Here is a 27,759-nt window from a genome sequence, read left to right as displayed (position 1 = left end):
TCCTTATAATGGTCTTCAAGCCTGATGTTTTCCTCCTTCCATTACTGCTGTTTCGTGCTACCCGCTCCTTCACTGCACTCCGGGCACACTGACTTCTGCTGTTCCTCTAATACTCCAGGCTGCTCGTGCCTCAGGGCCTTTGCATCTCACCAGGGAAGTCTGCCTCCCAAGGACTGACAAGCAGTAGGACATCCTCCTCACTGTGGTCCTCCCATCCCTCACAAGCCACAAGGTACCGTGGCTGGGACTCTTCCTAAGTGGAGTGGCCGGTAGCTGGTACCCACAGGCCGCATGGGCAGTCCCCTAGCACCCCCCACAACAGCCTGCCACTGTGCCTAAAGTCCCGCCACTATGAGACCACTGCTTATGTTTAGGCTCTCCCTGTGATCGATCTTATTCCGGCCCCTGTCAGGATGGCGAAGGGGGGTTCCCTAGAGAGCCTCCCTGAGAGGTTGCCCGGGCCCTTGCCGCTCAAAGAGTAGTCCTTGAGCGGGCAGGATCGACAGCACCTGGGGACGTGTCGGAACTCCAGAGGCCTGGTCCCTCCCCAGAACTTCTGAGTCCGAGTCGCATTTTAACGAGACGCTCATGTGGTCCGCGGACCCCCTGAAGTTTGAGAGCCTGGCTTTCGCCGGCTGAGGCGCAGTCTCGCCACATCAAAGTCCCTGTGGCCCGCAGCGCCCAAGTGTAATTTTCAGAAGCTAAAGACACGTGTCTTATAATAGCGTGAACACGTGCCAAAGATCTCATTCAGTTTTATTAACTGATGAGGGAATCCATAAGATGATAAAGCCTGTTCCCAGAGCACTTGGACTGGAGTTTCTGTGGCTCTTTACGGAAGAAACAGCTGGGGCAAGAAATGGTCAGCCGGGGCCGACGTTCCTTCCTGCTGTAAAACAAATCCACAAGTTCACTGGTAACTTCTTTTTTTTTTTTTTTTTTTTTTCAACGTTTATTTATTTTTGGGACAGAGAGAGACAGAGCATGAACGGGGGAGGGGCAGAGAGAGAGGGAGACACAGAACCGGAAACAGGCTCCAGGCTCCGAGCCATCAGCCCAGAGCCCGACGCGGGGCTCGAACTCCCGGACCGCGAGATCGTGACCTGGCTGAAGTCGGGCGCTTAACCGACTGCGCCACCGAGGCGCCCCCACTGGTAACTTCTTAAGAGCCCGTGCCCTTCGCTAACGGCAACTAACAAACCACCGTGGTACGTTCACGTGGGCAAGCCTGTTGAACAGCACTTCGAGCGTGCACTTTCTGTCTTGGCCTCGTCTCGAGGTTTGGTAACTTTTCCTAATGACAGATCCCCCTGGGAGGGTGTGACTGTTCCCCGGCCCAGGCAGATCACCAGCTCTGTGTTTCCGTTAAAGGATCCAAACCTTGAGGGAAAGGAAAACCGGCACTGCAAGAAAAGGAACAGAGTAAAAAAAACAAACAAAGAAACAACACCAAAAAATTAAAAAAAACAAAAAAACAAAAAACAGAGGAGGTGAAAAAAGCAAAATAAAAACGCACACTAACAGCTTACCACGAGTCTGTGACTTTGCCAAGTGCTTTCCATTTCTTTCCCCCCTTAGTCCCCCCAACGACGTAGGAGATCGCTACTTTTTGTGTTTCCATTTTCTAGATGAAGACACCGAGGACTGGAGGAGCCCGGGATCCTGGCCAAGGTCAGACAGAATAACTGGCATGCAAACCCAAGCCTTTCGAACACGGTCGAAGTTTCTTAGAATTGTCGTCCAGAGCCCAGGAAATGGTTTACAAAAGCGCCCCCCACCCCCACCTGGAGGAGGCCCCTGGGCGGCCTCCAGAAAGCTGCCCGCCTTCCCCAAGAAGCTTCAACCTTTGCCAAACGTGTTCTTCCTGACACTGTGGAACTTGACCTGAACCCCTCTTTGAGCCAGAAGCCTGCACGGCCACCGCCCAGGGTGCAGGAGCCCACCCCGCCCCTCTTCCAGAAGAGACTTCTTCCAGAAGAGACTTCTCTTCCAGAGAGAGACTTCTTCTCTCCCCAGAAGAGACTTACCCTCCAGAAGGTAAGAAGAGACTTACCTTCTCCAGAGGAGAAGGTAACTGTCAGAGTAAGAAAGTTCTTCTGGTCCAAACCTCTCTCATTTTGTTTTTATTCATTTATTTTTGAGAGAGGCAGAGAGAAAGAGAGAATCCCAAGCAGGCTCCGCGCTGTCAGCACAGAACCCTGTGCTGGGCTCGATCTCACCAACCGTGAGATCGTGACCTGAGCCGAAATCAAGAGCCCACTAGCCCACTAGCCACCCCCGTGCCCCAACCTCTCCCATTATCTAGATGGGGACACCGAGTTCCAGAGGGAGTGTTCCAAAGGGCACGTGGAGAGGCTTGCCCAAGACTGAGCAGGGAGCTAGGGGCAGAACCCTAACAAATGCACAGGCTTCCTGGCTCCTGCCTTGGGTTCTTTCTGGGGCCCTCCCTGGGGCCTGCGGTTGGGGGAGCTTGTCTGCCTCGCACTCCCCGCCTCTCCTCCAGGGCTATGCTGCTGTAGCCCAGCTGTGGGAGTGAGTCAGCCATTAGAGCCTTCACTCGTCATTTATAAATGCAGATAACAACTCGGACCTCCTTCCTTAGGGAGAGCTCACTAATCAGCATTTGAAAGCATTCTGAAGGAAGCGCTCCTCAGAGGCTGACCGGGGAGAAGGAGGGGCACATCCGGGCTCCCAGAAAGGGCCCCCACCTCGGTCTAGACCCCAGCCTCTCTGCAGCTCCCCTGGCCTCGTCCTTCAAGGGCATAGTCCCTCCTCCCCTAACCCCCTCCACGACCACCAAATAGATGCTGGAAACCCCAGCAGCGTGCTGGGGTCTGCTTCCCAGGGACCGTATTGCCACCAGGCTGAGACCCCTACCCCTTCCCTGTGGATTTGAACCTTTTCAAAATGATGGCTGTGCCATCGGCCTTCCTTGCCCTAAAGGCCAAGTGCGTTTTCATTTCCAGGCTGGGAAAGAGAGCCTGGGTCTCCCATCAGAGATGCTTGGCTTACCCACCGCCCAGGATTTCCCACAGGGCACCCTGTAGCTTCATGCCAACCTCTCCCCAGGCTCCTATCAACTCTCTCAGGCAGCTCAAAACACACCTCCAATCCGGCTGAGCGGAGAAGGAGTTCATGTGAGGGGCCGGCCTGGGCCTGTGCATTCCATCCGTACCCACCCAAGGCCTGTGACCAAGACACTAAACCTCCAAGGCCTGGGGCGCCCGGGTGGCTCGGTCAGTTGAGCATCTGACTCTTGATTTGGGCTCAGGTCATGATCCGAAGGTCGTGGGATCGAGCCCCACATTGGGCTCTGTGCTGAGAGTGGAGCCTGCTTAAGATTCTCCCCCTCTCTCTCTACCCCCGCCCACCATCTCCCTCTGTCCCTTTCCCCCACTTACATGCTCTCTCTGTCTAAAATAAATTTGAGGGGCGCCTGGGTGGCGCAGTCGGTTGGGCGTCCGACTTCAGCCAGGTCACGATCTCGCGGTCCGTGAGTTCGAGCCCCGCGTCAGGCTCTGGGCTGATGGCTCGGAGCCTAGAGCCTGTTTCCAATTCTGTGTCTCCCTTTCTCTCTGCCCCTCCCCCGTTCATGCTCTGTCTCTCTCTGTCCCAAAAATAAATAAAAAACATTGAAAAAAAAATTTTAAAAAAATTTAAAATAAATTTGAAAAATAGAGAAAACAAACCTCCAAGGAGAAAGGCGGTCCTTCAGACATGATATTGTCTCCTTTGACCTCCCTCACTGCCCCCCCCCAGAAAGCTTGATTCTAAGAAGACCCCCCTCTACCTCCTCCCCTGCTCCCTTGAGACCCTTCTCCAAGCAGGTGTCCACATTGATTCTTCGGTACAGAAGGCTCTTCTCCTGTCAAGGACCTTCTCAATCTCCCTGCCCTCCTGCCACCTCCTGGTTCCCAGCTCTTCAGGTGGAAATCTGTTTCCAGGACAGTGGGGCTTTCTGTGAAAAGATTCCTTGCATTACAGCTGATGGGGGTGGGTCGGGATGGGGAGCAGCCCCCCTGAGGATGAGGGGCCAGGCCAAGAGCTTGGCCAGAATGGGCAGAGAAGGAAGCCCTGAAGGGCAGACCCCCTCAAGATGGACAGAGATCGCTTCTGTGCCCTGGATGATTACACCCATAGTTTCTCAGATGCTGTCAGAGGGCCAAGACCCTCGAGGCTGGGGTGGGGGTGGCAGGGCCAATGCCCAAGGAGTCCAGAAGAGGGTTCTTTCTCTTTTAGCCACTGTCCAGCTGTGCAGTGTGGGGTAAGGCATCGACTAATGCAGTGGCTTCACCTGCAAAACAGGAGCAATGGTGCCTTGATTAAAGGGCTCTGGATCCGAGGTTCAGGATTGGGAAGGACCCCAGCCCTGCGGTCAGGTGAACCTGGGAGAAAGGCATGACCTAAACCAGAACGTTGAGGTGCCTCGGGTTTCCTGGGAGCCCCTTTGGGATAAGGAGGGGAGTGAAAGGGGGCACTTTTTTTTTTTTTAATCTGCATGGAAAGATCTTTACCCAGTCTATCTGTTTGGCTTCTACCCATAGCTTTGGGGATAAGGAAGGGCACCATATTATGGGCACCTGACTTCTAATCCCACAGCAGCCTTGACAAGAGGATCATAAATCTCGTTGTGCAGACGGGGAAGAGGAGGTTAGACGGCTTAAATGACTTACCCTGGGTCACACGGGTAATAAATGGTGGAGGAAGAATTCACACGCAGGTCTTTCTATCCACGGCATTGCCCTCCCTGCCCCTCAGAGGCTGGACCCACTGAGATCGTTGTGGGTGGTGCTTGGGCGTGTTCGTGTACTTAGGCATCGTGCAAAGGTGGAAGAAGGAAGTCTGTAGAACAGGAGGCAGAAGGAAGAAAAAAGAGGCTTTGTGATCCAGAACCATTCAAATAAAAAAAGATGGGGAGTGTGCGAACTTGGCCTCAAGCCTAAGTGAATGCCCTAGAACGATGTGGCTGCTGAGGAAAAGTGAAAGGCAGGGAAAAGGGGAAGAAGGGGGGCGGGAGTGAAAAAGTGGGCTTTTAGTCAAAGCCTAGTGCCCAAATTAATTCAGCTCCTATTTATTGAGCACCTGCTATGTTCCAGGCACGGTTGTAAGTGCTTGACTGTATGGTGGGTACTGTTATTATCCCTATTTTGTAGAACAGGGGAAACTGAGGCACAGAGAGGGTATATGACTTTCCCCGAAGTCACACCTACAGTGAATGGCAATGCCAGGCTATGCAGATGTTACAGCGGTGCCCTGACCTCCACGTTGATCAAGGCGGCTTGATAGGACCTGTCACAGTCAGAGGGACTCCAAGAACGGTGAGCACGTCCCTTGGAAGGTGGATGTGATGTGATCATTACTCAAGACGGTAATGATATGAGTAAGATTTATGGAGCACTTATATGTGCCAGGCACTATTTCAAGTGCGTCACATAGAGTAACTCCATTCATCTTCAACACGGCTTTAGGAGATAAGTACTATTATTTGTCCCATTTAACAGATAAGCCTGAGGCAAGCCACAGGAAAAAAAAAAAAAAGCCCAAAGAAAATCAGATGTTAAGCCTGCGGCAGGGCGGCCTCGAGAGAGTGCTCTCCATCCCCCCTTTTCTCTAAGGGCCATCTATCCCGGGCAAAGAGAGGGTGATTTGAGGCTCCAGACACCTGCCCCAGGGCGGGGTTAGACCCAGTGGCCTCTAAGGCCTTCCAGCCCTGAGACTCGGACAGCCACTCAGGGCAGAGGAGGAGCTGGAGGGAGGCTAGGAAGGAGCTGGGTTCCAACCCTTTCCTCAAAACCCCGGATATAGACCCCACCCCCACCCCGCCCCACCCCCAATACAGGAAGGAATGGGCCATTCACTCTCATCTGCCTGGAAACCAGGATCTTCGTTCATGTGACAAAAGTCTATGGCGGTGACTACTGGGGGAGGATGAGGGCTCGGATAACGGGAGGGCGCTCCCATCCTGCTCAAGGGACCATTTATTGGACACCTACTAGGTGCTGGGCAGAAACTTTGACATCTCACGTACTCCCCTAGAAACCATTTCACAAACGCAGAAACGGAAACTAGGGTGCGGTCTTAGAAACTTGTCCCGGGGGAAAGCGGTGAATGCCTGGGCTCCCTGATTCCAAAGTCAGTGGCCATCTAAGAGACACATTGTCCCCACTCTCCTCGCAGAGCTCAGAGCTGATGGCGAGCCCCCACCTCCCTCCTTTGGCGCTCCTGTGTACTCACAGCTGCCTCTCATCCCCTTCTCAGCGGGGCCCCAAGGTCCTGGACACTAGGGTGGGTGACTAGGGGTCAGGCTGGGGTGGGATAAAGAGGAGGTGCGGGGCCGGGGGCCGGGATGTGTGGCACCGGAGAGAGGTACAGAGTTAGTGGACGTCGCTGGCAGAGCTGCAGTAGGCGGTGGGGAGTGTCCCCTACTTTGGAGGGGCGCTGGGTCCCTGCGGAGACGGCCTCGTACACGAGGCGGGCCCGGCGCACAGCGGGCAGGGGGCGCTGCGGCGGGCACAGGCGTGCGGGTTGCCATGGCGACGGCGCCGCGCGCTGGCCCCCTCCCTCGCTCCAGCCTCGGGAGGCGAGGGGCAGCGGGCTGCAGGCTGCAGAGCGGGGCAGGCAGCAGCGCTGCGCGGGAGCCCGACCCCTGCCGGGCTCACTCTGGGCCCTGAGCGGGAGCGGGACCCTGCGGGCGCACGCCCCCTGCCCGCTTCCTCCCGGCCCCGGACTCGATCCGCTGAGCTCAGAGGTAGGGGCGCGGGCAGGCCGACCAACCCAGCGCCCGGAGACTTCCCCCCTGCCCTGCCAGGTCCGAGGGGCCCGCTGTGCCCTCTCCCCAGAGCCGGCAGGAGTGGGCAGCATGGAGGGTGAGTGAGCCCGGAGCTGGGGCTGAGGGTGGGCTCAGGTACTGACTCAGGAGCAGCGAGCCAAGGGAGGGCAAAGGGGCTGGGGTATCTGATCACTGACAGCTGTCCAGAGCCAGGCACTGTGACAATGTGCGTGTGACAGCAGCAGAAAGACACTGAGAGAGGGAGAGAGAAAGACCTAGAGTGCTCCGTACTGTGTGTGCGTGTATGTGTGTGCCAGAGACAGAGACAGAGAGACAGGGTGGGAGAAAGAGATCTGGTGCCTCTCTGTGGTGTGTGCATGCACCCTGCCTCCTGCGTGGGCAGGGGGTCATTTGAAACCAGGTGAGCTCAGCTATTGACCTCAGTGGAATTGTCACCCACCGACTTTGCTGGCTAGAAGGAGTGGGACTAGTGGGGGGAGGGGGGTGGCGATGGAATTCTAGACGAGACTTCTTCCATGCAGAGAGAATTTTTCTTTCTAGAAGAAAGGTGGATTTATGGACCTGACCCGCAGGACTCTGAAGGATAAGTCCCTGGTAGAAAACTGCTTGCTCCAACCTTACCGAGTGGGGGTCCAGAGCCCCATCTCAGCCACGGTGGGCAAGGGAAACCATATTTAGACTAAGAGCCTAGAGGACTGAGGACTGGTCCGCTGGTTTGCTGGGTGTCTTTGGGGTGGTGCCTAAACCTCTCTGGGTCACTGGTTACCCATCTGTTTTTTTTTTTTTTTTTAACATTTTATTTATTTTTGAGACAGGGAGAGACAGAGCATGAACAGGGGAGGGTCAGAGAGAGGGAGACACAGAATCTGAAACAGGCTCCAGGCTCCGAGCTGTCAGCACAGAGCCCGACGCAGGGCTCGAACTCACGGACCGTGAGATCATGACCTGAGCCGCAGTCGGCCACGTAACCGACTGAGCCACCCAGGCGCCCCTTTACCCATCTGTTGAAGGGAGAAACTTACATTTAGCCGGCTTCACAGGGTGGGTGTAAGGGTGAAATAAGGCAAGACGCGTTGAACAAATTCATACCGGTAAGAGAGGCTACTTCAAGAGATCATAAAACCTTGAAATTCCAAGGAAATGATTGGACTGCAGGCAAGAAAGAAGAGAGAGTTTCACAGAATGTCTTGCGCCGCTGCACTTGCAGGGTTTGAAAAGCGCACACACACAAAGATGCGGTGAGGAAGGCATAACCCAAGATGAATCTGGAAGGTTGGCAGGATCCGCAAGCACAGTGTTAGCAAAACAGCAAAGGTCGAGTGAAGAGAAGCCCGGGGAAATTAACAAAGGCAGAGCAAAGAGCTTTCGAAGGCTGAGTAAGGATAATAAGGAATTCGGCTCAGGGCTCGAGATAGGTGATACAAGCTTAACGCACAAGGGAGGGCAGGCAGAGCAGGGCACAGGCAATTTTACTCCAAATGATAGAATAAAGAGCAGAAGGAGGAAATTGAAGCCCAAGACAGGTGATGGGAAGAAGGCATCGAAGCCCAGACAAGTGACATCCCAGGGACGTGGAGGCAGATGTAATCATTGCCTTAAAAGAAATTACAAAGGATGAAAAAAATGCGAGAAAACTGAAGACGGGCACCTGTCCTGATTTTCAAAAAAGGAAGGAAAGGGAGATTTTTAAAAAAAGAAAAGAAATCTCTCCCCTGCTAAGATTAATACTGGCTTCTATGAAAATGCCGAAATAGATCATCAAACACGTAGAGAAAACTTAGGAAACAATGAAGCAATTCTGAAGATCTCAGAATTTTGTCAAACGATGCCGTCCTGAACACTTGCAAAGATATATGCATGAGCATTTTCATCGCAGTGCAAAACGGGAGACCATCTAGAGGCCCATAATTAAGTAAATTAAATGATGAAACACATCTGCCGTGGCATAGCATGTAGACATTAAGAACTGCATTGAGGATTGTATTTACAGGCATGAAAGTATGTTCCCTGCCCACTGTGAGTAATTTCATAAAAGTAGGTTTCAGAACCCACGTAGAGTACGATCCCCTTTACGCAAAATTACGTAGGCTTGTTATTGACGATGTATGTAGAATGTCTGCAAAGAGATGGTCGCTAACATCTTCGTTTGGATTCCCCCGCTTCTGAAAGTGTACCCTAAGCCAAGGGCTCAGGTACGGGGAGTTTCTCTGATGCTTAAAAGCGGACGTCAAGAGAGCAGAGTGGCGGGGGGCGCCTGGGTGCCTCAGTCGGTTGAGCGTCTGACTTCGGCTCAGGTCATGATCTCACAGTTCGTGGGTTTGAGCCCTGCATCAGGCTCTGTGCTGAATGCTTGCTCAGAGCCTGGAGCCTGCTTCAGATTCTGTGTCTCCTTCTCTCTCTGCCCCTCACCCGCTCACGCTTTGCCTCTGTTTCTCAAAAATAAATAAATGTTAAAAAAAAATTAAAAAAAAAAAGAGAGAGCAGGGTGGGGGAGGGAGAAAAGACAAGAAATGGGTGCATGAACGAGGTGGGTTTAGCTGCGGGCACCTGAGGGCTCTGTCCCTCTCGGGACCCTCTGGGGAACGTGCAGAGAGCGGCCAAGATTTCCCCCACGTGAGATGGGAAGCTGGTGCTGTTTGCTCCTTTCCACTGGTTCTACTCCTGCACTCCTAGAAGGTTCCTGTTCTTGGCTTCAAAGGAAGCAGAGCAGAGACACCCTCGGGTGCAGGCTTGGTGAGGTGCGGGAGGTGCCAGGAACGGTCCACCACAGCTGGACCTTCAGGCTGAAGGGGTCCAGCAAGAGGCGTCACGGACACATTGGCCGCGGGGTTATCTCTGTGTGTGCGATTTCAGTGATGTTCACTCTCTTCTTTGGTAGTTAGTGCTCAGGGCTGGTTTATAAGAAGCGCATCATTGTTTTCTAAAAAAAAAAAAAACGTGTTTTTTTTTTTTTCAAGAAGAAGGAAAATAATGTAGTACTCGTGAATAGCCCAATATTAGTGTTCTTTAAAAGCAAATTGGACTGGGGGGGGGGGGCTGGGGGGGCTCGATCAGTTGAGCCTCTGGCTTCGGCTCAGGTCATGATCTCACGGTCTGTGGGTTCGAGCCCCGCGTGCGCGGCTCGAACTCACACACCGTGAGATCATGACCTGAGCCGAAGTCGGTTGCTCAACCGACTCACCCACCCAGGTGCCCCCCAAATTTCTTCCTTCAGACTGGAACAAAGGTGAATTGCAGCATTTCGGCAGGACACAGCAAAGATCTTTCGTGAGGGCCCTGGAAACTGATGGAAAGATGTGGGAAGGGGCTGGAGGACTGATGACAGGGCTTTCATTAAAGGCTTCAGTGCAACATAAGGGTCCCTCGGGCTCCCACTTGGACCTGACATTAAGCAATTTAGAGAGAGGGAAATTGAAAGGCATCCTTATCAAATCTTTGGATAAGGACCACAAAACCCACATGGCAACAGACTGAAGATTTAAGGGTATCTCAACATGCAGATCGAAACCAAGAAAATGAAATGTAAATGTAAGTGAAATGCAAAGTCCTAAATTTCAGTCCAAAAAGTCAACTGTGTCCATTTACAATGAGGGAGCCCTGGCTTGTACTCCTGAGGACAATTACTGGACAGAATAAAGCGGACCGTCAGTAAGATGGACCTAGAACCCCTTTCCCTGAAGAGCCCCTGGTTGTTCTGGTGGGACAAAGGTAGGGAGAGGGGGGTGATCCTGGGGACAGGGGCTCACTCTCGTTCCATGTGGCCCCAGGGATCGGAACTCGGACAGGTGGAGGCAAGTTACATTAAGATGATTCCACTCAACCATCAGGAAGAACTTTCTAGCACTCAGAGCTGGCCTAGAAGCTAGCTCCTCACCACATCTCATTATCCAGCTTGGACGAGGGAGTGCTGATGGGAGCCTGAAGGGGGAATTCTTGGGTGGCTGGACCAAAAATATGGCCTGGAGGGGTCTCTGAGGTTCAGAAACCTTCTCCCAGGGCCTACAGATGGACGCCGCCGTCTGCTGAGCCTCCTGTAGACTTGCTGGGGCCCAGCCGGGCAGTAACCCCCATCAGACTTCCCACTGGCCTTGGCCGTGGTGTTCCGTGCTCTAAGTCAGCGGAGCACAGCAAATCAGACCTATTCCCCACCCCCACTTCCAGCCCAGCCGCCGTCTAGTGGCTTCCTTGGCACCCGTGGCAGCCTCCACAGCTGCCGCCTGGCCCGGGAGCTGTGTGGCCGAGGGAGGCCCTCGGGGCTGGGAGGAGGTACGCGTCCAGTGGCCGGAGGTGGGAGTACTGTGGAGAAGCGGCCCAGGCAGCGGAAGAAGGTCACTGGAGAGAGGAGACGAGTCAGCCAGCTCATCTGCCTCCAGTGCAGGACACAGAAACGTCTTGTCCAGGTGGCTTCTGCTTTTCCAGGCCCCCTGGAAACGCTGCCAGAGGCATCGTGCCCTGTGCGTTTTTGCAAAAACACTTCACCGCCTTGGAGCGGCTCATCCCGCCGGGGAAGTGGGCAGGGAGACCGCGTCACCTCCGTTTAACAGACGATAAAATTGCGCTCAGGGGCTGCCGCTTGCCCTGGCTTGAGCTAAAGCAGGTCTGCTGGCTTCTGCACAAACGGCCCAGATTCTGGGGACACCTGGGGCTGCGGCCTCCATGGAGACCGGCTATCCGGCTTCGTGCTGATGACCCTTGGCACCTTCCTGGCTTGTGAGGAGTGGGGAATGGGAGGGGGTCTCAGCTGCTGCTGGGAGGCAGAGGCCAGGCGGATGCCTGTCTGTTTCTCCCGGGAGCCAGGGTCTGTCTGACGGCAGTCTGTCCTGCTCCTACCAGTGAGTACTTCTGCTCCAATCATTGTGTGGCCATTCCACTGCAAAGACCCCAGGGTATTAGAGCCAGGAGAGGCCTGGGTGAGCAGGTGCTCAACCCTGGCCTTAGAAATGAGGGAACTGTAGCACAGAGAGTGGAACTCACAAACACCGCTAATTTCTACCAGATCGACTTAGGATCCAAATGCAAAATAATTAAATTCAGTCTCTCCTCAAAAACCTTTTGCCACTCTCTCTTTAGTAACTAAAATTGAACCATTGGAGCTTTTTTTTTTTTTCTGATTTAAGGTTTGACTCCCTTTGAAATGCAAACACCGAAAAGAGACACTGCACTTGAAGCTGTTCTGAGTCATTTCCTCATCTGTGTGAACCAATTCATCAGGATTATTCCTGAAAGAAGATCGTGCTAGAGAGAGCACATAAGGATCTTGGGACAGGGATGCTGAAGCTTCAGGTGGTGATGCCTGGTTGGGAAGTACTGGTGGGGGACGAATGGAAACCAAGGGAGTTAAGCGTTCACCTTCCATTACTTCTCGATTGAGCTCAGGGTAGACCGGGTCTGGGTCCGGCCACTCGTGTGCCTGTTTCTTCAGGAAAGGTTTCAGATGACGCCTGCATCGTGTCGGCTTTGCAGGTGTAGCCTGGGGAAGGCAGGGACCCCTTGGATCCAAGATCCCCAGTTGCTGCAAAGGGACACTGGAGATCTTAACAGGTGGCCGGATGATACCAAGAGAAGAGGAGAAAATGATTGCAGGTGGCAGAACCAGAACCAGGGGCTCAGGCTCAGCCTGGGTCACCTGGCTTCCTTGATGGACTCTGAATCCTCGAGCCAAGCAAAACTGCCTCCTTTGCTCCAAGAGCATGTCTCTGCTTCTGAGCTTTGATTTCCTATCTGTGCGATGAACAGTTCTTCCCTTGTCAGAGAGAGCTCGATGCTGTATCAAAAGTAGTTCGACAGTAATGGAAACGGTATATATCAGAGCCAATGGAATATAGCTAAAGCAGTGCTTAGAGGAAAATTGATAGCCTTCAGGACCTATATTAATTGCCACCATTTATTAATTGTCTGCATGTTCTGTGCCCTGTGCCTGATAGTGGGGATCTTTCTGAGATGGAACAGGCATTGTTTCTGCCCCTAAGGCGTTTCTAGCTTCGTGGAAGAAAAAACATTTCTGCACATAGCTGAAGAGGAAACTGAATGTGACCAGTGCTACAGGTAGACCCTGGGGAAGAAATCAAGAGAACCCGGAAAGGATGCTCCTGGCCATACGCTTAGCCTTACCCAGAGCGAGAGAGAGGAAAGTCCCTTCCCTTTCTGCTCTCCCTGTAAATTCCTTCTACCCTTATATTCTAAGGTCTGAAATTCCTTTAAATGAGCTGGGAGGATAGGCTTAATATGTGAGTAAAGAGCAGCTCAGTGTTGTCAATTTTCACCGAGAGGTAAACGATTTGCATCAGAACCTTCTTTCCAGAATCTAGCTTTTGAATGAGTAAAACAGAGAAATCTGGAGGGCTCCAGGAGGAAGTGAGGGGAGATGAAAGGATTCCAGAGTAGAAGGGAAAGTGCAAAAAGAGGCTGGTTTGGCTCCTTCAGCTGCTGCAGAAACCCTTCAGCCCTCAACCTTGGCCTTTGCCAACCCAAAGGATTCTTGGGAGGCCTACCTGCTCTTACTCACCAAGAAGGAGCCAGACTTGGGGCGCCTGGGTGGCTCAGTCGGTTGAGCGTCCAACTTTGGCTCAGGTCATGATCTCGCGGTCTGTGAGTTTGAGCCCCGCGTCGGGCTCTGTGCTGACAGCTCGGAGCCTGGAGCCTGCTTCCAGTTCTGTGTCTTCCTCTCTCTCGGCCCCTCCCCTGCTCATGCTCTGTCTCTCTCACTCTCAAAAATGAATAAATGTTTAAAAAAAATGTTTTTTTTAAAGAGAAGGGACAGACTTGCAAGATCTGTGTTGCTGCAGTGGGTGCCTGGGATGTGGTGGGCTTTAGCTCAGCTGCCAGGAGGGACAGAAATGAGGTCACAGGTCTCAGGAAGCCTCCTTCCTCAGCAGTGATCGCCTGACACACCCACCCTTCACCTCCTGTGCGGCCCCAACACAGGGCTTGCCCAGGCTGGTCTCCTTGGGAACAAACCCAAATCAACTGGGACCTCGCTATAACCCCTTGGTCCCCTGCAGCTGCCTGCCAGATAGCTGATATAGTCAAGACGCAGCCCTTAGGTCTGTGAAACCCTTTAGCATTTACTCTGATATCTTACTGAACCTGGGAACAACCCCCTGAGGTCGGGAGTCCAAGAAGCCCAGGCCATCTACCTTTGAAAGCCACGGAGAACACAGGGAAGTGAAGTGGGTCCCCCCAGTCCACAGAGGCGTACCAAGGGGTGGTATACAGGATTAAGCTCCCCCATCAGCGGTCCTCAAACATCCCCAAACTAAACATACCCCCTTGTAAAAACTGGGCAAAAGCAGCTTTAAGAGAAGTTCCCAAGCTTCGCCTTCAAATCAAATTCCCACACACATCTCCACGAGCCCCTCTTCCAGGCAAGTTTTGGAGTGACCACCCCTGGGCCAATTCTCAAAGCCATGTTTTCAGACTCCCGGGTCAGTGTCCTCTCCCGTCTGCACCGGCAAAGACTTCATGGAAGATGGCATGGCCTGGTAGAGGAAGCATACGGAGGGCTGATATCTAATCTGGAGAGCAGGAACCTTGGGGCTCTGTCCCTACCCCTTCCAACTGTTCCTGGGGTTTTGCACCTGGACTCCACAGATTCCAAGGAGGCTCAAAGATGATCAACTTTGATGTCCTCGTATTAGTCAAGACGTTGAGCTACAAGCAACAGGAACGGTCTCTGGCTAACTTAATCAACAATGGGAACGCATTGGAAGAGTGGGGCTAGTTCATCCAACAGAAGGAGAAGCTGTGTTATCAGGATCCAGAGTCAACTCCAAAGCAGAAAAGGTCTGATTGGCCATCCGTTGGCCAGGGGCGAGTGCAGACACCCGACTGACAGTCCCTCTAAGGTTTCACGCAGAGAGGGCTTACTCCCCAAGACGAGAAGGGGTAAGGGGTGCAAGGTGAGCCACAGCCCCACACGCCCACCACTCCCCTGAAAGTGTGTGGATGATCGAGGGCACTTCCGGAGCTTTCAAAGACGGTGAGTTCTATCGGGACAGGGATCATTTCTTGGCATGTCAGGACAAAGCACTAGGAGAGCATCTGTGACATGAATTCAAATGCACCAGGATCTCAAAGAGTTTGGTGAATCCCACAGTGTTACGCACTGACTGTAAGCGCCTTGAAAGTGCGGACCGTGATGAACGTCAATGGTTCGCAAATTCGTAACACGTGAAAAATCACCAGGGGAGCTTTTTAAGAAAAACGCCAGGGCTTGGACCCCGTTCCCAGAGATTCTGATTCATTCGGAGGCAGTGCGGGAGTGTTAAAAGCCAGGTGATTTTGATTTGAGTCAGAGGTTAGAACCACAGGTGTAATCGGTTTAAAATCACATTTAAAAATCAGAGCTTCTTCCTGATTGCAAAGGTCAAACTGCAAGTTAGTGAAAAGGAAAATAAAAAGCACTTGAAACATCCCTGTGGACAAACACTATTTTTTTTTTTTTTGTCATTCGCACACACACACATGCACACTTTTTTTACACGGAATGCAGATTTGTCATAGATATTATTTTGTAGCTGCTACAACCCGTGGTCACTATTTCCCCCCACACCATTAGATCTTGTTCCCTAGGATAAGTCCCTAGAGCTGAAACTGGCCGGATCCTGGAGCAAGTCCTCTGCAGGGTGCCGGATGGATGTGCCCCACGGTGAAGGTTGAGCTGCTGTGTGCCCTCCCCCTCCCCCCACCGACCCTCAGCCACTCTCTGGCCATCACCGAGCACTTTTCTTCCCCACCATCCTGCCTGATGAAAAGGGTGTTCTTTAAAACCGCACTTCTTTGATCACAAACGAATTTCAACTCTCCGTCTCATGTGTTCAGCAGCCATTTGTGCCGTTTTGTGTCGTATTCTTCAGCAGGTCCCCAGAGCCTCCTGGCCCGGGTCATGTTCACTCAGGAGGGTCTCAGGAAGGGCTGTTGGATGGGGAGCCCCAGGTCTCCAGTGAGGGACGAAGCTCCCACGCGGTGCCAGGACGGATCGGCAGGTGGCGACCACGATGGCGTTCCTAGAGGGGACTGCTGTGGACTCAGGGAAACGAATACCCAGCCTGGTTCTGTGCTCAAGGCATTCGTTGTGGTGGTGTTTGCTCCCTCACACATCTCTCAGGCTTTGCGGGGTGGCCCAGACCAAGAAGATTATGAGGATCTCGTCCTCACATCCACTGTGTAACTTCCCATTGTCAACACTACCGATTACGGAGCTAAGGCGTGGGGTGAGCCATGTGCACAGCAGTGCGCCCAGGTCCTTTTACTCGTTATCTTATGGACTCACCACACCTCCTTTTGGGACGCGTGAGCTTACCTCCATTTCACCAGAGAGAACTCTGGTTCCCAGGGTGGTGACGTGACCTACGCAAGGTCATAGCCAGGCGTCGTGTGTCTCGATTTTCAAGATGGTAATGCTGAGTCCCCACAGGGGTGAGGCGGTGTTCCCGTCCTTCGGGGCTGCTGTAACAAAATACCACAGGGCGGGGCGCTGAGAAACCCCAGAAAGCCATCTCTCCGTTCTGGAGGCAAGGAAGTCTAAGGTCAAGGTGCAGATTCGGTGTCTGGTGAGGGCCCGCCTCTTGGTTCCCGGACAGCCGTCTTTCCGCTGTGTCCTCACATGCTGGAAGGGAGGAGGGAGCTCGCTGGGGTCTCTTTACAAGTCACTAATTCCATTCGTGACGGCTGTCCAGCGTGATCTAATCACACCCCAAAGGCTCCATCTCCAGATCTCATCACATTGGGGATTAGGCTTCAGCTTGTGAATTTTGAGGAGACACAAATATCCAGCCTATTGCCTGAAGTCACCGGGAAGAAGGCGGGGAGGAGGGCTGGGACTTTCCAGTCTGTGTGTGTCCACTATCTCCAGGGTCTTTGGTCCAAGTCCTTTAAATCTGTGGTTCTCAGACTAGACTGCATCGGAATCGCCTGGGGGAATGTGTTAAAACAGCTGGGCTTCTCGTCCCCAGGGTTTCTGGCTCCCTAGATCAGAGGTGAGGCCTGAGAATTTGCATTTCTAACGAGTTCCAAGCTAATGCTGACGCTGCTGGCTGGGACCCCACAGGGAGCACCAGCTTACCCCCATCTTCTCTCTGGCCCTGGGCTTGCTCTCTGCGATTATCAGAATGCCTTGGAGGCAACCCTTATTATATCCTGAGACCTCCAGGAAGCTCCCCCAGTAGGGGAATGCTTTAATTGGGCTCAGCGGAAGAGATTTTCACAGGCTTTAATGTATCCACAAGGGCGCTGGGCAGATCCCAGAAAGGAGTAGTCCAGGGTGCTAATGAGGTCTCTGGCTGCTGGCCTGGCTCAGCTGGGGTGGGAGGCCTGGCTGCTCCTCAACCCAGGGAAGTTGTCAGGAATCCTTCCTCTTCGAGAAAGGATCATCTTGCAATGCTGGAAGCTGCCCGGATGGTAGAGACGGACGCCCGGCTCCGCCAAGGGTCTAGAGATGGGCAGGTCGCTCCCGGGCGCCTCCCAGGGACAGACTGCAGAATATGAGCTCACTTAGCAGTTTTCTGAGGCCGAGGGAAGGGCAGAGGGCAGACAGCCTGGAGTCTATCCATGCACATCCACGGATTTCTTCGAGTCATGGGGACTGGTTCAGAGCTGACCTGGTGCTCCGGAGGGGTGAGCTGCCTGGAGAGGCTCCCAACAGACACTGGGATGGGGGTTCCTTCCAGAGGAGCTTGTGAAGGCCCTCCGACACGAGCAATGCCAGCTTATAGCAGGACCCTATCACCTGGTGTCAGAATCCACCTTTCTTTCCTTTTCCCCTCATACAAATATTTATTCATTCAACAGGCATTTATTGAACCATTTACTATGGACAGGCACAGCAGAGATGCTGGGGCTATGGCTACTAACTGGCTTCCAAGGGTGGGGGGAAAACCCAATAAACGTGAAAACAAATCAAATATTGACAGATGGAGGAAAATAAATAAGATGCTACGAGAGAAGATAAATGGGGGGGGGGGGCACCTGCCTGAAACAGAGTGATCGGGTCGGGCTTCTCGGAGAAGACGGCCTTTAAGCCGAGGGCTAAAGAAGGTGGGGGGGAGGCAGGAGCGACAAAGCATAGTGGGCAAAGGGGGATGTGGCAGGGAAGCGAGGTCAGAGATGGCAACAGGAAATCAGACCGCAGAGCGTTTGGGAGGCCAAGTAAAGACTTTGGATCTTATCTGAAAGACACTGAGGGTTCCGCGATAATCTTTAGTGGCTCCTGCCGAAAATATTGCTGAAAAGCGGATGGGACCCGACAGTGGAGGCATCGGGATGATGCATTGGAGTCCACTGGTCAAGCTTGGCATTAACAAAGAGACCACAAGTGTGCGTTGGTGGTTTAGTGGTGAGCATAGCTGCCTTCCCAAAAAAAGCCCACGAGGCACAATCTGATTGAGCCCTCAGATCTAATTGTCAATTACAGGAAATACAGCGGACAGAGTAAAACATGTAAAAATGACATCACAAGGGAGCACTCAGCAAAACCCAGTCTGCGAGAAATTCTACCAACGGCTCACTCAATTATGTGACAAAGTGTAGGGGGAGAGAGGCAGAGGGAGAACCTAGAAACTAAAAGAGATTCACCGCCATGTCAACCAAATGCAACGTGGAGGTGGCGGTCGAGTTTACAGTGATGGACCTTAATGAATCACATTTGCAACGTCACATTACCGTCCCTCCTACTGAGTGGTAGAAACCATTTCTCCTGCAGCTTGAATCTGGGCTGACTCTGTGACATGCGTTGGCCAACTGATGGTGGCAGAAATAATGACGTGAAAATTCTGGAGCCTAGGTCTTAAGAAGTCTGTAGCGTCTCCTCTTGCTGGCTCGGAAGCCTATGGCCACCAAGCTGTAAAGAAGCCCCATCTAGCCTCCTGGAGGATGACAGAGCACGTGGGGGAGAATGAAGACACCCCAGCCAAGAGCTGGCACTAACCACCAGCCACGTGAGGGAGGCCATCTTGGGCCTCCCAGCTCTGGTCAACCCATCAGGTGACCACAGCTGTATGGGTGATCCCCAGAGAACATGCAGAAGGGCCACCCAGATTGCCAAGCTCCAGTGCCACACCACTAAACTTTGGGGTGGTTTGTCGCATAATAACAGGTAACAGAAATCTTGTTTGGATCTTCACTCGAGCAAACCAACGATTTTAAAAAGCACATAACAGGGGTGCCTAGAGGGCTCCGTCAGAAGAGCATGCAACTCTTGATATCCGGGTCGTGAGTTCGAGCCCCGTGTTGGGTGTACGGATTGCAGCAAACAAACAATGTTAAAAAAGAGTATGTAACAATCAGGGAATTTGAGTACTGGATGCTGGGTAACTGATAATATTAGACATAACGGTCAATTTTGTTAGGTATCATAATGACACTGTGGTTATGTGGGTTGTTGTTGTTTTTTTTTTTTTTAGTCCTACTTTTTAGCAATACAAACTGGAAATGTTGGTGGATGTAAGGAAGTGATGTGATATTCCAAAGAGAGGTGGGGCTATGGGTGAAACAAGATTAGCCTTGAGTTGCCCATTGTCGGAGGTGGAGGATGTACACATAGCAGTTCCTTATACTCTACTCCCTTGTAATGGTTCCCTGAGCTATACGCTCTTGTGTGCACTCACTATAATGTTCTCTCTTGTGCATGTCTGACATCTTCCATATTAAAATAAAGATGTTTGGGTGCAACTGGACGCCCTGGAATGCCTCAGCAGGGGGTATCAGCTCCTCCTCTCATCGTGCACCTGAGGTTTGCAGCGTCTCCACCCCCACCCCCACCCTGAGTGCCCCTGATACACCTGCTGGTCCCTCCAGCCCTGGTCACGCCAGCTCACTGGCCCTTAAGCGTCTCTAGCCTCCAGATCCCAAGCCTCCGTTGGGTCTCCAGGCTAGTGGCTGAGCTCTGGATGTGACAGAAGACTCCCCAAAGACTCTTCGTCCCCTGGAACAGACCACGTTCAGTCCCAGAGGAAGGCAGGAGGAGAGTTTATGAGACAACATCATGAGTCACCACATCTAATGGCTTCCCAGAGGAGCTGTGGTTGGACACCGAACTGCTCCTTCCCAAAGGTGGCTGGGAAGCACACGCCAAAGCCTGAAACTGACTCAGAGACACACAGAGAAGGACCACCTCTGCTGCATACGCCTGAGCCACCTTGAGAATGTCACAGAACCCCTCTGATCTCAGTTCTCCCATTTCAAATGGGGCTAATACCTAACATGTTTACCTCGTGGGGTGATTGGGAGGGTTCGATAAAATAATATGCAAGTGCTTTGTTGGACGCTGTGCCAGTGAAGCAGCTGCTACCACGATGGGACAGAGTGAAGGAGGCAGGGTAGCCTTGGCTTTGCGTGGTCTTCTGGTAAATTTAATGTGTGCCTTTGCTCTTACCCTGGTTCAGAGTCCTCTTTCACTGTCCCTTTGTCTACTGCCTTCTTGCCTTTCCCAGCTAAAGTTCTGTAGAGGCGATGCGGAGGGACAACAGAGATTCCGAGGGTATAATAGTCAGGGTCCCAGGAGAAAACAGGCGGTTGACTCAGAAAGTGTTTATCAGAAGAGGTTAATAGGGGGAGTTTAGGGGGGGTGGGAGGGGAGGTCAGAGAACCAGCAGGGATGGACGAGCACCCAGGACCGGCGATCCCAGGGAGCTGTCAGTGCAAGGAGAGAAAATAGTGTCACTGTGGCCCTCAAAGAGCTAGAGCCATGGAAGAGGGCCACCTGTAGGAGCTGTATCCGTAAAGACAGCCCCACAGGCAGAACTGGGCCAGGCATGGAGGGGGTCGGGAGATGAGTAGCCTGCCTTCTGTCTTCTCCAGTCCTTCAATCTCCTTCAGCGCTCCCCATTGGCCGAACCTGGTCGGACACCAGAGGGCAAGGGAATCTGGCCGATGTAGTCCTTAGAGGTCAGCCTCTGGGGCAGACAGCGGGGCTAAGAAGGATGGAGCCCAGATGGGGCAGAGGCGGGGGAGTTGGATGGGAGTGGAGGAGAGCCAACATCGGGAAGTGAGCTGTGGACGAGACAAGGTGGGGGCATGAGATGAGGGTTTGGGTGCTGTGGGTCGAAAGTGTATCTGGTTGCAACTGGAGTTGAACACACGATCGGGCGCGGTAGGGCATGGTCGGGATTGGGAGCACGGAAGGGTCGCACCCAATGGCAAGGAGTCAGTCAGCCCTTCTTTGCCAAGGCTCCTGACCTGTATGCTCCTTTGCTTCTAGGGGAGCCCGCCCAGCCTCCCAACAGCAGCTGGCCCCCAAGTCAGAATGGGAGTAATGCCAAGGCCACCCTGGCTGCAAACCTCACCTTCTCCTCCTACTACCAGCACTCCTCACCGGTGGCAGCTATGTTCATTGTGGCCTATGTGCTCATCTTCCTCCTGTGCATGGTGGGCAACGCCCTGGTCTGCTTCATCGTGCTCACGAACCGGCACATGCGCACCGTCACCAACATGTTCATCCTCAACCTGGCTGTCAGCGACCTGCTGGTGGGCATCTTCTGTATGCCCACCACTCTCGTGGACAACCTCATCACTGGTGAGTGGAGGCAGCAGAGGCAGTGAGGGTCCCCTCCGCCCCCGGAAGCGTGGTTGGCTCGGTCTCTTGGCCAAGATGTCATTGCCTCAAACTTAAGACAGTCTTGTGGCTGAGGGATTCGGTTAGAAATAACAGTGAATTAATTATTCTCTTTGTTCCAGGCATTGTATGACCTACTCTTCCTGCATTACCTTCATGAATCCTTAGAGCAATCCAATGAGTTATGCATGAATCCTTAGAGCAATCCAATGAGCAATCCAATGAGCGTCCCACAAAATCCTAATTTTGGGGACGGGGAAATTGATGCCCAGGGTGATTAAGGGACATGTGTGTTGTTACCCAGCTAAGTGTCAAGTCCCGTGGCCTCACGCCCATATTTCTAACCAGTGTTACTGTAGCTCCCCTGGGCAGGACTAGAACCAGTGGGAAGAAGTCGTAGGGGGGCAGGTTTCCTCTGAATAAGAACCTAATAATCCCCACTTATTTGAGTTGTTCTCCAACGAAAGAGAGTTCTGTCCGACAGGTAGTGAACTGCCTGTCAATGGAAGTGTCCAAGTAGAGACGGGCTGGCCATTTAGCAGTGACTTGTTAGAAGTGATTCAGGCAGAACTAGACCACCAAACCTCTCAATTCCTACCTGTCCATCTTCCAAATGTCGGAGGGATCACACTGTTGTCTACTCTCTCCCACGTGATTTGCCTGTCTTGTTTCAGAATTAGGCTCCACACACCCTGAGACTCTACATGGGGAAGGACTAGTTTCCAGGGCCAGGGAGACATCTAGAGATCTGAGCTCGTAGGCCCTGAGCTCGGGGCTCCTGAGTCCAGATCCAGAGCTTGAAAAGCCCCATCCAGGGGCTTACCAGTGACTGACCCGACTTGGGGAATCACAGCCTGTGTTTCTATAGGTTTCAGGACCCGAGTAGTAGAGCCAGGGCAAACAATTTCCCCTCAGCTGCGCTGGCTCAGCCTGGTGGGCCCTTCACTCACTGCTGGATCTCGAGTTCTTTCACAGCTGCTGAACATAAACTGCTCACCCTTCTCCTTCCCGGCACACCTAGACCCGCGCGCATGCACGCACGCACACACAGGTACAGGTGCACACACATACAGGCACACACAAGCAGCAAGAACAGTGATAAGGTAAAGTCACTAGCTGGGTAAGGTGGTGTCTTCCAGTCCTTTTCACGTGCCTCAATTTTAAAAATTGTTGGAATGACCCATTCAGTGTGGAGCCTGCTTAGAATTCTCTCGCGTGCTCAAAAAAAAAAAAAAAAAAAAAAAAAAAAGAAAGAAAGAAAGAAAAGAAAAGAAAAAAAGATTGCCTCTCTAATGGTGAGAACTGGCCATGGTAGTTTGGACTGTTCGGACTGGTCAGTTCCTCATTTCTGGAAGTGTGTAAGCAGATGAGAGGATAATCACCACCACCAGGACATGGAGGAAAGATCCGAGCCACCGTGAGGACTGGTCTAAATGGCCCAAGGTGTCCGGCTTTTTGTGGGTGAGGCACTCGCTCTGTCATGGGCTCTGTCATTGCAGGGTGGCCCTTTGACAACGCCACGTGCAAGATGAGCGGCTTGGTGCAGGGCATGTCCGTGTCGGCTTCCGTGTTCACGCTGGTGGCCATTGCTGTGGAAAGGTGAGAGGGTTCCCGGCTGGGTTCTCCCCGGCTGACAGAGGCCCGGCACTAGGAAGAGCCTCTGTCTCCATGGTTGGGCTGACCAGAAGCCTGGGGCTGAATCGTGAGCCATAAAGGGAAGGGTTGTGGGGCTGTCTGCCCTTTATACTGGGGGGACCTGCAGAGAATTCCAGCTCCTTCTGGAAGGCCTGGAGGCAGCTCCTGCCGAGGTTTAATAGGGATTCCTGGGTCCTATGAGAGCTTGAGGGCAGGCCTCATTTCCTAAGCCGTGACTCCTGCCACTCATGAGAATGAGCCAGGAAAGCCAGTTTCCGAGGGCGGGGGGCTCAGTGTGTTCCTGCTTCTTCACTCCCCCTCCACGCCCCCCTTGCTGTTCCCTGGCTGCCCAGGCCTTACCACTTCCCCATGTCCACACTACCAGAAGCTACTTCTGGTCTCTTTCAGCCTCAGATTCCATCAGAGTCTCTGATAAGCATGGGCCCCGCGAACAGAATGGAGCCAGGGGCCAAGGAAGCTTTGCAAGCAATAAAACCCAAATGCATGCAACAGGTCCTTCTCCCCTCCTCCACCTCAGTGAGCCCTTGCACTAAGGGTTCATCTGGGCACTTTTGCCCAGAGCACGGGAGGCAGGCAAGGACACTGGCCAAGATGACATGGGGACAGCCTGTCACGTAGACTCCACACCTGAACGCCCAAGGTTTTCTGGAGAATCCGTAAACAGCTAAAAGTGTTCTTTGATGCACCTACCTAATCAGCCTACTCAAGGACAGAATGTGCAGGCTGATCACTTTGCTAGCTGCCAGCTAATCAGTTTAACCCCCCGCCCCCCACCCCAAGTGCACAGACAGGATTGTTTCCCACTGCAGGCAGTTCCGTCCCCCCTCCCGTCCTCCTTGCCTTTGTTCCTTGACTACTCAGCGGGGAGCTGACTCCCTCTCAGGTGAGAAACCAGCCTGCTTGCAAACGAACCTAGATCTACTGCGGGAGCTGCTCTTGGAAGCTGCCCAGGGTGCGGTGCGAGGATGCACGTGGCATGCCCACGCGCCCCAGCCCCCAGCCCCGACCAGGGCAGCCCTCGCCCCTGGCACAGGGACCCCTGGGACCCGTCCCGAGCCCGCCTCTCTTTCCCCCCTCCCCGCAGGTTCCGCTGCATCGTGCACCCTTTCCGCGAGAAGCTGACCCTGCGCAAGGCGCTGGTCACCATCGCGGTCATCTGGGCCCTGGCCCTGCTCATCATGTGCCCCTCGGCCATCACGCTGACCGTCACGCGCGAGGAGCACCACTTCATGGTGGACGCCCGCAACCGCTCCTACCCGCTCTACTCGTGCTGGGAGGCCTGGCCCGAGAAGGGCATGCGCAGGGTCTACACCACCGTGCTCTTCTCGCACATCTACCTGGCGCCCCTGGCGCTCATCGTGCTCATGTACGCGCGCATCGCCCGCAAGCTCTGCAAGGCCTCGGGGCCCGCGCGGGCCGGCGGGGAGGCGGCGGTGCCCGAGGGCCGCCCGGGGGCCCGGCGCAGGGCCAGGGTGGTGCACATGCTGGTCATGGTGGCGCTGGTCTTCACGCTGTCCTGGCTGCCGCTCTGGGCCCTGCTGCTGCTCATCGACTACGGCCAGCTGAGCGAGCCGCAGCTGCACCTGGTCACCGTCTACGCCTTCCCCTTCGCCCACTGGCTGGCCTTCTTCAACAGCAGCGCCAACCCCATCATCTACGGCTACTTCAACGAGAACTTCCGCCGCGGCTTCCAGGCCGCCTTCCGCGCCCGCCTCTGCCCGCCGCAGTGGGCGAGCCCCAGGGAGGCCTACTCGGAGCGGCCCGGCGGGCTCCTGCGCGCGCCGGTCTCCGTGGAGGTGCAGCCCAGCGACTCGGGCCTGCCCTCCGAGTCCGGCCGGGGCAGCGGGACGCCCCGGCCCGGCCGCCTCCCGCTGCGCGGTGGCCGGGTGGCCCACCACGGCTTGGCCCAAGCCGGGGAGCGTCCCGGCTGCCCCCACCTGCCCCTCACCATACCAGCGTGGGATATCTGAGTGGCATGGGGAGGGGCGGGCCCTTGAACCTGGGGGCCCCGACGGGACATGGGAGGCCAGGACGGGACCGCAATCGGGTGTGGAGTCGGGAGACCGTGCCTCGCGCCTCGCTCTCACATACAAGGCGGTGGCAGCTAGCGGTACCTCCTCTACTGCCTTCCCCCTGGCGGGGCGGGAGCTAAAGTTCCACCGCACCCTTCCTTGCGGCGGCTCCGCGCACACCCGGCTCCCCGAATCCTCGCGAGACTTTGGGACTAGGTTTTCTGGTCTCCGCTTCTCCAGATGCGAAACTGAGGACCAGAGAGGAGGCGTGCCTAGCCGGGGGCTCTCAGCTGGAACTCTCACAGGAGCCCCCACTCCAGCGCCTGTATGGGCATCTCCAGCTGCCTCCAGAAGGGCCCCTGAAGACAGGGCACAGTGAAATGGGTACATCCTACTTACGCAGCTGGGAAGGATGGGAAAGCGAAGTTGCTCTGTCCATTCGATGCTTTGTGTCCATGTCCTGGAGTCCCTTATGTATGACGGAAGCCACTCAGCCTCACCCTTTCCAGGAGAACCTGCTGTGCCCCTCCTGGCAACTCTGTGTAGGTTTGTCTTGTTTGTTCCAAGAGGTGTTCCGGGCCCTTCTCTTCTCCCCACAGTGCTTCAAGGGGACATCGCCTCTGGGCAGCTGCAGAAGGAGTGTCAGTTGCAGACACTCTGGGTCTTGCCCTTCGGGGTCCTCACCCAGAGAAAACAGGAGGGCTCTCCACCATCACCCAGGCAAGAACTTACAAGGCGACAGGCAGCTGCAAGGCCACAGGGAGGCCTTGGTTTATTTATTCGTGGATCGGAGGAAGGGAGAGCACCGGACCTACTTGCAGCTTTTGCAAAGACATCAGCCCACCGGAGCTGCGAGCACAAAGCCCTCGCAGGGCCCTGCTTCTCTGTTTCCTCGGGGCTCTGAAGGGAGATAGGTCCATCAAAGCTGGGGTGGCCTTTGGGGCCTCCTGGAGGACACACACTAACCCCCCTGGCACAGATAACTTGTCCTCTGAAAAGGGGTGGGGGCCAGGAGGCCCCCTTGTCTTCTCTGCAGCTCTCACCAGTACACCTGCATCGCCTCGAAGAAACGAGGTTTCTCGTCCAGGAGATGGGAGGAAATGGGGTCGCCTCGGTGATCTCTGCATGGCCCCCCATAATCCGAAGCGAACTGGGCATTTCCCCCCTCATCTCTATAGAAAACACCATGTTGCTAGAATTTTAGTGCAGAGCAAGCGAATGTTTCCGGGGGTCAGGCCAGAGGAGGCAGCTCGGAGGCTTGATGGCTTCAGTAATGGACAATGACTTAACCCCGTTAACTCCGCCCTAAGCGCTGGACGTCACAGCGGCAGAAAGCTCCAAAGCAGTTGTCCAGTACATTCTCTAGGCTTGTCCCCTGACAGTGTCTCATTTGACCCGTGCCAGATGTTGTTGCTGCCGTTTCACAAAGTAACTGTGGCTGCAGGGGGCCGAGGTCACAGGCCACGGAGCGGCAGGATGGGGATTGGAATTTGCCTTCTGGTGGTTTCTGCCCCTGCTGCATTCTGCCTCTCAGGGAACGTGGGTGGGGCGAAATGGGGAGGAGACCCGAAGTTTCTACAGAGGTTTTCTGCCTGACGGTGAACCAGGACGCTCGTGGAGCCAGACTCCCTTCAGGCTGCCTTGTGTCTACTCTTGCAATATCCAGACCGAGCTGCTCTGTGCACAATAGCCGTAACCCACAAGCTGAGCAGGCTGCCAAGATCCATCATGACCCCACCCAGGTCCAGGTATCTGGGGGGTGATGAATGCAGGGCTTAAGAGAGGACTCCCTAACTAGTCCCTCGTTAACTAGCGCACGTATGGGCCCCATGTCTGGTGCTTGGTGTTGTCACATAGGCCAGCGAGTTCCCAGCTGCTTCTTGTGAAGAACTCTGTCTCCAGGCTCTACAAGTTGCCCAGAGAAAGGGCCATCTCAGACCCCAATGCTTCTCCCTGTGGCTGGGTGGGATCTGTCCAGAGACACTGTCTGGTCTCTCCTCTGGGGTGTTTCTCCGTTCGCATGGCCTCCCCAACCACAGAATCACAGCCTTTACAGCCGGGGGAGATCAGAGCGCTCACCCCAGCCGACCTTTCCACCAAGGCCCCTTTGTTTTAGTTCCCCCCAAAGACGCCATGCTTGGAGAGCTGGGCCTGCCAGAGAAACCACAGTAGGCATAATTCATATATTTTGATGTTATTTTCCTCTCTAAAAATCAGTCCAAGGCGATGCCAGCCCATTCAGAGATTGGATCTGAATGGCAACAAGCATGCCTTTATGCTTTCATGAGGGGGTGAGGCCTTGTGGGTATGTGTGGAATGTTTGCTTTTTGTGTCTGTGGTAGAATATACACAACATAAAACTTACCATTGTTCACTTTTGTAAGGGTACAGTTCAGTGGCCGTAAGTGCGTTCGCACTGGCGTGTAACTGTCACCACTGTGGATTTCCAGAGCTTTCTTAACATCCCAAACTGTAACTCCGTACCCATTGAATGACAACTCCCCATCTCCTCCCAGCTTCTGGTAACCACCATTCTACATCGGTGTCAATCAGTGAATCTGACGACTCCGGGTACCTCATGCAAGGGGAATCAAACAGTATTTGTACTTTTGTGTCTGACTTACTTCACTGAGCGTAATGTCCTCAGGGGTTATCTTTGTTGTAGCATATGTCAGAATTCCCTTCCCTTCTCTTCCCTTCCCTTTCCTTCCCCTCCCCTCCCCTTTTATGAGATTGAGAGAGAGAGAGAGAGA

At 53.9% G+C, this 27,759-nt stretch overlaps 1 protein-coding gene and 1 long non-coding RNA gene across 4 annotated transcripts; one reads left to right on the top strand and one right to left on the bottom strand.

The window, feature by feature from the left end:
• Window positions 1-1,030: 1,030 nt before the first annotated feature.
• On the bottom strand, window positions 1,031-6,519 carry LOC123380800. Of its 3 annotated transcripts, XR_006586992.1 has the most exons (6): window positions 6,235-6,372; window positions 4,674-4,842; window positions 4,133-4,294; window positions 3,791-3,958; window positions 1,530-1,662; window positions 1,031-1,403 (listed from the first exon to the last, which is right to left on the bottom strand). It is a non-coding gene; the product is annotated as an uncharacterized LOC123380800 (long non-coding RNA). The 3 variants fall into 3 exon arrangements; XR_006586993.1 differs by lacking the exon at window positions 6,235-6,372 and adding an exon at window positions 6,427-6,519 and having other exon boundaries at window positions 3,791-4,294; XR_006586991.1 differs by having other exon boundaries at window positions 3,791-4,294.
• On the top strand, window positions 6,347-27,759 carry NPFFR1 (neuropeptide FF receptor 1). The gene is made up of 4 exons (XM_023240516.2): window positions 6,347-6,866; window positions 20,985-21,299; window positions 22,838-22,937; window positions 24,079-27,759. The coding sequence occupies exons 1-4, from the start codon at window positions 6,347-6,349 to the stop codon at window positions 24,962-24,964; spliced, it is 1,821 nt and encodes a 606-aa protein (XP_023096284.2). The 3' UTR covers window positions 24,965-27,759.

This window comes from Felis catus, chromosome D2 (assembly GCF_018350175.1).
Source record: "Felis catus isolate Fca126 chromosome D2, F.catus_Fca126_mat1.0, whole genome shotgun sequence".
In the NCBI taxonomy this organism is placed as follows: Eukaryota; Metazoa; Chordata; class Mammalia; order Carnivora; family Felidae; genus Felis; species Felis catus.
Note: the sequence above shows the minus strand (reverse complement) of the source record. Positions and strands in the feature narration are given on the sequence as shown.